Source organism: Eutrema salsugineum, unplaced genomic scaffold (genome assembly GCF_000478725.1).
Source record: "Eutrema salsugineum unplaced genomic scaffold, Eutsalg1_0 scaffold_4, whole genome shotgun sequence".
Lineage (NCBI taxonomy): Eukaryota > Viridiplantae > Streptophyta > Magnoliopsida > Brassicales > Brassicaceae > Eutrema > Eutrema salsugineum.
The window spans coordinates 3,228,777-3,237,650 of NW_006256686.1; the positions used below are offsets into that span (position 1 = coordinate 3,228,777).

Here is an 8,874-nt window from a genome sequence, read left to right on the forward strand (position 1 = left end):
CTTTGTACTGTAGCTTATCAAATATTTATTGACAATATTGAAGCGCAAGTATTATGGGCTGTGTTGCATTTGGTGATATTGCGAAAAATTTCAAGTATGAGTGGATGCATAGTGGAACTTATCGTTCTGTATGTGTTCTCCGTTTTTTGGAAATTAAAGAAGGAAAAGGTTAGTAAAAATATTATTTAGTATTAAATCTCATATATACCATAGTATTTGTATACAACATGTACGTAAGTTAGATTGCTAAAAAACAGTTTTTAATATAGATCACGATTCTGGACGGATGTGTGTTTATTCTGTTATGGGTTGTTCACAGTTTTTAATAGACCCACAAATACAAGAAGCCATTGAATTAAAAAAGAAGTAAGTTAATATTGATATATATATATATATATATATTTGATCATATTTTAGTATATATTATAATACTAATCAAGGTGTATTCACATTTATATATTATGTATCGATCGGAGATGAGGTGTTTGAGCATTTTTTGCTTAGTAATCACATTTGTGTAGGATAATATTATTGTCCGAACGATGTTAAGAGATTTATAATAATGTTTATGCTATTTTTAGTTATCCATTGATTTTGTAACAAAAGTCATAATCTGTTTTAAAGTATAATTTATGTCTTTAAATACATATAATAATTAGTTTGAAATATGAAGATAACTTTGTGTCTTTCACGGAATGTTTAATAGCACTAAATAAAATAGGTTTTAAAGATTTGCATAGCCAAACCTGCAATTTTAGTTGGCAATATGCAAATTAAAACATCAAAATTTAAAAATTATATTGTAGTTTGTAAATGAAAACTATTAAAATTAAAATGGGCTGAGTAGAATCAATATATATGTGTACTCTATTTATCTACTCAAAACATCAAATGCAAAGACAGTATCGATCAACCTATACCGGACCGGTCCAAAATGGTTTATATTCCTTTATGAAATTTTTTTTTTCTTTATATAAATTTAACATCATTTAATGGTTTTGATTTTTTAATACTGAAGTTTTCCAATATATGCTGTAATAAATATTAATTAAGGAAAATATATATATCTTTTATTACTTATTTAGTTCAAATATTTAATATTATATAAGAACATTTGTATGAACATAAATTTAGATTATTGGGCCGTTGCACATCTACTCATCCATATTGGGCCGTCCATTTGAGACTTATATATTCACAATATAAATTTATATCTCTACATAATAAAATTCAGACTCATCGATGTTTAAATTCCACATATTATTTCGTCTATAATATAAAACTTCATAACTTTAATTAAACATTATATTCGACATCCATTTTACTTTTAAAAACAAATATTAAAATAACAAAAATTACGTCTGCTACCAATGGACGGGTTAGAATCTAGTTATAGATTAATCTTTAAAGAGCTATGCAATGCCATCAATGAGTAGCCGTTAAACTGAAATGATAAGCAATAAAGTTTACAAGATTTCACAAAAAATAATATGAGAAATTGCGAATGCGAGTCTAATGCTCCCGTCTTTCTAGTCTATAGAACAATACGCGATTGGAAAACGAAAAATTAAAACTTGCACTACGAAATTTCCCACAACATTAATAATTACGTATTTAGTGATGCTTTGAAACCAGGAGTTAAATTCAAAATGGCCTCAAACAACAACGAATTAGTAGATGGTTGCTTTTTTAAAATAACACGAAAACCCAATTCTTTTACATACCTCAATGATTACTCTGGATGTCGATCAAGATTGAAATCAAACTGTCATCAAGAAGAAAAAGCAATGGAATCATGCATTGTAATTGATCTATGTATTGGTAACTATATTTTTTTTTTAAAGGCCTCTTTTGTCTTTTGGCTTGTGAGATAGAAAATGTGCATGGCTTAAGATGTAAGGGTAAACTAAACAAAAGATATAGCAGCTAGAGCACCACATAATATAATAGTATAGATTTTCTTTCTTTCTTTTACAGCCGAAGAAAAAGATGTTCCAAGACTCATTTCATGTACTTAAAAGTCTGAAACAAGGGAAGAAGAAGCCCAAAACAAAAACAAAACGCTCAGCGAATGGGAACTTTGATCCAGCCATTGGCGAAAGCTACGGCTAAGATGACGAATGGAGTTGACATGCCAAAGATAATAATGTAAGGGAGAGGAGTCTTCATCGGATTCTCCCCTTCTCTTTCTCCAGCGCTCTGCCAATACCTGCATTAATGCAATTATGCAAAATCCATCCATAAAAATTTTTCTTTAATCACTAATGTGTATTACATGTTTATGAAAATTGAGCATTTTCTTCCTGCAGCGTCTGGATGAAAAAAAAAAAAAAAAAAAGTAGGCCTAAATCACAAAACCAAATAATATCAATTAAACATGGTTAAGCCAGTTGCAAAACACCATTTTAGATTATAATTTTGTTGGTTTTAATTTTTTAGATGAGCTTTCTCATCTTGGGTCGTTTCACGATTATTTTAATCCCTTGTTGTTTAAATTCCAACATAGACCGTTTGACTCGTTGCTAAAATTAAGAATGCTTATAGGTATGTAAACCCTTTGCTACCCGTTTTTTCAAATATTAAGTTTTTAGATTTTATGCAAAACAAAAACCCCTTCAAATAACTTTTTTTTTTTTGCAAGTTTATCCATAATTTGAAAACAAAATGAAAGATAAACCCCTTGGAGTCGATTTTAACAGGCAATGTAACTCGCCGTCACCACCGTCAAGTTTGTTAAATTATGATAGTCTATATATCAAATCGAAGTCCTCGTGACGAGAAGTCCAAAACTACTTTTATAGTTTAGAAACTCTAATATGTGGGACTGTAAAAGCTATTTGAATTTACATCTGAGGATTATATTGCAGGTTAAAAATAGACAAATCTTTTAGCTGTGTTGGCAAAAAAAAAACAAACTCATTGTGAAAGTGATTCTGGAAAATTAATGATAAACAGCAAAAGATTTAACAAATGAAAAAAAGAAAAATGAAAAAGGAATTATAATAATAATCCGCAATTTCGTGAAAGGAAATTGAAAGGTGGAGATGAAAGGTAAGTAAGAAAACTAACTGTTCTGGTTCTTCTTCTTTGGTTATGAATTTCTTCTTTTCTTTAGGCTTCACTTCTCCATCTCCTCCACCTTAAGCAAGACCAGAGATTTAATACCTTAAATGGGAAATTTCTGATTTTAAAAAGAGATAAGAGTACCTAATTTGGCGTGAATCTTGAATCGTTTAAACCCTGAAAGAGATGACGTACAGAAGAATTGAGGCAAAGCAAGCAATGGTGAATATGAGGAAGATGATGAGGTTGTGGAATCATTAGTCTTGTGAACAAAGGAATAAGAGATTTTAGAAGAAATGTGGATTTTGGCTGCCATTTTCCAACAACAATACGTTTTTCTTTGGGATTTTTTTTCTTTTGTAATTGACTGTTTTATATGGTTTTTAATTTTTCCATATATTTATTTTGTATATATTTTTAATTGCATATATGTATATGTGGCATGTTTGGTACCACTGGATGACAGTTGGGAAAGGCATAAAATCTTATCTTCTTCTTACATTTTTTTTTTGTATTCTGATGTTTTGTTAGAATTTCCATTGCTGGATTTGTATTGAACCGATTAATTGTATAAATGACGAATTTGTATTGAACCGTTCTATGTATTTATTCTGATGACAATATTTTTTTTATATTAAATTCGTTGATCGACAAAGAGTAATTTAGAAAACTAAATTTAACAAATTAAATGGAAAACATGTTACAAATTAAATATGGAAATAGTGGCAGACTCACCTAGATTGAAATCATCCTTTAAGAAATTTTGTAACTTTAGCGAGTCATACTTACAGAAAGATATATACTACATTGGACCAAAAAGCATAAGAAATATGAAACAGAAAGAGTCATGTCAAGCATCAGATTACAGAAAGCTATATACATTGGACCATTAAAGAAAGAGAGTTTTATCTAAGAATACTTTGAGACCTGAGTTCTCAAGGAACTTCGGTCAATAAGCATGAAACAAGCAATTATATCTCTTAAACAAGCAGTTTTGGCAAAACTATTTGTTCTAACCTTTGAGGAAACTCTGCTTCTATTGGAGAACAATCTAATCTAATGCCCTGAAAGTGCATATCAACGATCATGCCACAAAAGTGTGTTAAAATTAAAGTTTACTATCTAATCAAGACAGTCTTCTGTTAGTGTGAGTAGCTTGGTAAGAGGCACATATTTTCCTCAGAATTTGATCATCTTCTCGAATCAAAATCATTTTTCAAAAGAAGTTGAAAACTGTTTATGTCTTTAACATCTGGTCTTTCAAATGATATGTAAAGTAAATGAAAGAAATACAAGTAATAACCTCCTTGTTTCCTTTTGCCTCTTGCAGGTAGATGTAGACCATACTGGATCTGCACCAAACCTGGAACATAAGCGCACATAATTGGCCAACATTTAGATTCCCCGAGAACGGCTTCTTTGTAGCATCCATCCTCTCGAATAATATGAGCCATGCTGTTGTTTCTCTTTTCTTTGTCTCTAGCACAAACCACAACGACTTTCTTCTCTTTGTTAATAAAGAAACCCTCATATACTATATCTATATCTTCTTTATAGATTGATTAACCAAGTCTATGCAGTGATGGATTCCATGGAGATTAACACTTATCAGAAAAACCTTATAATCATTAATCATGATCCACAAAACTCTTTGGCTGCTTTATCACAATGCTTCTTTGTAAAGCGCTGATCTTTGGATAAATCATTCCATCCTTTTCAAGTAGATCTCACCGCTTTTAGAGAAGTTATCGAAACCTTAGAGAGTATCTCATCTATCAATTCTTTCGAAAGATCAGGCATCATCATCATTGTTGTCAAAGAAGAATTAGGGTTTTTAACTTGCTCAGTACTCTTTTTATATAGACAGGGATTATGTGTAAGACACGCCGTTTTAAAAAGTATTTTCCTTTTTCAATGTCGTTTCTTATATATAAATAAGTTTTGTTTTTTGTATTTTAAAAGGAAAATTTGTTGCTACTAATTTGTTGTATATTAAGAATGGTTCTTTAGTGTCAAGCCTTAAGGGATTGGGCAGTGGATTATGTGCAAGTTCTTCTGTGTATTTCAAATTAGCAAAAAAAAAAAAAAAAAAAAGGGAAAGAGCTATGAATTTGTGTGTAACTTAAGCCAATCTTGCTTCCTTATATAATGAAATTGTGTATCAAGTTCTTGTTCCTCTTCAGGATCCAATCTCAATCTCAAGGAACCTGTTTTCATCGGTAACCAGTGAACAAAATTAGAAATTCTCGGTGTCTCATTTACAGACTCATCTGTCTTGGTTTAGATATCAAAACAAGCAATTGGCTCTCTTAGTCTTTCTAGAACATTGAAACAGAGTTTGGCCCAGGTTTGTTCCTCGTAGACTCATTGTCCGTGCAGGAAGGGAAAATCACAACTCGATAACTCATTGTAGATATTCACCATCTTCACAACATGTTCAAAATTCTCGGAAACAAAATCAGAATACTCAAGGTAAAGCAGACTTGGAGTATCAAAGGAAATGCTCTTGGATTTATAAAGATAGAAGTAATCTTGTCAAAGCAATATGTGAAGTGTTATGAACTAAAATAGCAAGAAATCATGAATAAACATCCAAAAAACTCTGATCGTCTTGAAGCTCAAACTGGAAATGCCAATCAAATAAACCCAAACAATTAGTGCATTGTATCAATTTCCCAATCTTATATTTATGGTGGTTTCAGATGAAAATGTCGTTGCATCTATATATGAGCTACTTTGGACCAAAAAGAAAAGAATATGAAACAGAAAAAGTCATGTCAAGCATCAGGTTAAAGAAAGAGCTTTTTTTCTGTGAGAATACTTTGAGGTCTGTGTTCCCCCAAGGAACTTCTCAGTCTCATGCACTGTTCTGGAACATGTTTTGGTCAATAAGCATGAAACAAGCATTTGACTCTTTTAAAACTTCCTAAAAGATTAAACTAAAGGAGTGCATTCTCTGCCCATAGGTTATCCATAATACTGATTGGCAAAAACTAATCTAATAATATAGCATTAATGATGCGCTGAAAGAGCATATCACTGATCAATGCCAAAAAGTCTGTTACAATAAAAGCTTATTATCTAAATTAAAACAACCTTCTGTGAGTGTATGTAGCTTGGTAATAAGAGGCATATGTTTTCCTCAGAATTTGATCATCTCCTCGAAATAAAAATCATATCTCTGCCACTCATGAGGTTGAAAACTGTGTATATATTAACTGGTCTTGTTCAAACTGTCTATATATCAACTGGTCTTGTTTCCTTTTGCCTCTTTTAGATAGATGTAGACCTAGTAGTGGATCCTTTGATTGATCTGTATCAAACTTGGAACGTAAGCGCAGATAATTGGCCAACATTTTGATTCCCCGAGATCAATGTTTTTGTAGTATCCATCCTCTTCAATCATGTAAGCTACGTTGTTGTTTCTCTTTTCTTTGTCTCTGACACAAACCACCACGACTTTCTTCTTTGTCTCTGACACAAACTCATTTGAGACAATATTCTTTCATCATTTGTAACGAAGAACTTCCTCCATGACACTGCATTGGGCTTGATCTTAGTTGTAATCCATATCTCCATCTCATGTGTATTCGCACGCTTAAGTAGCACTGCGAGCTAATTTTCTCTGATAGAGGATAGAAGCACAGAATCGTGAAAACAATTAGAGTGAAAAGGTAGAGGCAGACGCGTTCCAAATCTCTCTCTGGTAATATCAAAACAAACTAAAAAGTTAGCATATAATTGTTTCTCGTTCAATCTTCCGTGAGCAACAAAGTAAGTATTTCCCTCCAAAGACACAGAACGTTGATGATATGGTTTATACCAATCATCTGAACTGACATCAAGAACCTTCCATGAATTAGACTTAAAATCATAGATTTCATACTCAACAATTGAGGGCTTAACAACATATGGATTGCGAACCAAGACTTTTTGGTTTCTGTTGCTGTTGTCGTATCCTATAAAATACTCATCAAATAAGCGGAAATAGTTTCTTGGTTGGATCCACCTGACTTGTCCTGAATGAGGGTTCAAAACCACGAGCCTAGGATTGTCTTCTTTTGTGAGGCATAACAATAAGCCATCACAGTGAAAAACTCGAAACATCTCGACTTGATTAAGTAAAATACCTATCTTCTTTATAGATTGATCAGCCAAGTCTTTGTGGTTATGAATTCCATGGAGGTTAACGCTCATCAGACAAACCTGATAATCATTAATCATGATCCACAACAACTCTTTGGCTGCTATATCACAATGCTTCTTTGTAAAGCGCTGATCTTTGGATAAATCATTCCATCCTTTACAAGTAGATCTATCAATTCTTGTGAAAGATCAGACATCATCGTCATTGTTGTCAAATAAGAATTAGAGATTATCTGTGAGTCGTTACTACGAGACATCTTCCGCTTAAAAAGCCACTTTATTTTCCAATGTGGTTTCCAAAATTCTGGGAAAAGGGCCAATTCCCCAAGAACTTTATGCTTTTTGAAAGTTCATACACGAACTATTAAACCATGTATATAAAATGCGGTCAATTTCATCAAAACCGTAAACGGTGTGGATTTTCTGTCAAAGTTTAATGACGTGGCATACCGGTTTACTATGGTAGATGGTTTGGTCGATTTTTTTAATTCAGCCACTAAAACGATGTCGTTTAGGTGGTCTTTAAAATCACCCAAAAAAAAATTATTTTGGGGGGTTTGAACCCACTACGTCGCAGCCAATCACTCACACTCAACCAACATTTACATAATTTTTTTTAATAGAAACTATCTAATAAAATTTATATAAACACTTTTTTGGGATTTTTTAAGGAGAGGATAAATTGTGGTGCATGTTCTTTGCGTTTCCTGGGATCCTGATTCTTCTTCAGCAATGGATTCACAAGAAGGCTAAGGAAAATTCGTCTGTACTAGGCTGTATCTCGAAGCAATCATACTCTTTGCAATAGCAAGAATCCAAGGGGAACAAAGTGAAACCCTAGCTTTGTTTTTGGTGCGAATCATCATTCTCATCATAATCAAACCTTGCTCTTGATCGAAATTATCAGTGATATTAAGTTAGTTGTAGACCTGTTCCTCTGAGAAGAATTCACAGCCGACGAAAGTTGAAGGAGAGGAGAGATTTGATTTCTATTTTAGATGAAGAAGACGACATCGAAGAAAAGGAGTTTTAGGGATAAAAAAAAAAGAAAAGAGTTTTAGTAATTATTTGATAGATAAAAATAAAAAGTCTATCTAGCTCAGTTGGTTGAGAGTTATATGGTTCACTGTGATGTTGAAGGTTCAAACCCCGCAAATGAATTTAATTTTTTATTTTGTTTTTTAAAGTCTAGCACGTCAGTTCCAACGGGTAGAAGTGCGGAATGGCGAGCAAACATCTTTCTCGTACAATATCTTGAGCCTCCTCGGGTGTTTGATTGATAAGCTAGGAGCCGAAGGTTGTGCCAGACTTGGTATCCCAGCACACTCCACTTTGGCATCGGTTTGGAGAGCTCATCTTCGCAAACGGCATCGCAATGCAGATTTCTGTGCAGTAGAGGATGCCATTCAGCAGCTAAGAACAGTCGCAGACAAGGTGATGATCAGCTGTTAAAGACAAAATGATGTCTATAAAGCGAATTTTAGCTCGAAAAGTAGTTGGCAGAACATCAGAACAACAGGTGATCGTAAAGCTTGGAGTCGTATGGTGTGGCACCAAAACACGACGCCAAAATTTGCGTTTCTTACCTGGCTTGCTATGTTAAATTGACTTTCGACTGGGGAATGTATTGCGATGTGGGGGCAGGACATCTAAAATCAAAAAATA

General features: G+C 33.0%; 1 protein-coding gene across 1 annotated transcript; it reads right to left on the reverse strand.

The window, feature by feature from the left end:
* Positions 1 to 1,927: 1,927 nt before the first annotated feature.
* LOC18013941 lies at positions 1,928 to 3,442 on the reverse strand. The gene is made up of 3 exons (XM_006396100.2): positions 3,208 to 3,442; positions 3,070 to 3,139; positions 1,928 to 2,209 (listed from the first exon to the last, which is right to left on the reverse strand). The coding sequence occupies exons 1-3, from the start codon at positions 3,377 to 3,379 to the stop codon at positions 2,065 to 2,067; spliced, it is 387 nt and encodes a 128-aa protein (XP_006396163.1). The 5' UTR covers positions 3,380 to 3,442; the 3' UTR covers positions 1,928 to 2,064.
* Between the last annotated feature and the right edge of the window lie 5,432 nt (positions 3,443 to 8,874).

Excerpts from the sequence above, each read along its gene's own strand:
- LOC18013941 (XM_006396100.2), bottom strand. The coding sequence starts at position 3,379 with ATGGCAGCCAAAATCCACATTTCTTCTAAAATCTCTTATTCCTTTGTT. Across the intron at positions 3,140-3,207 it reads CAAGATTCACGCCAAATTAG|GTGGAGGAGATGGAGAAGTG; the intron begins GTACTCTTATCT and ends GTCTTGCTTAAG. Across the intron at positions 2,210-3,069 it reads AAAGAAGAAGAACCAGAACA|GTATTGGCAGAGCGCTGGAG; the intron begins GTTAGTTTTCTT and ends GCATTAATGCAG.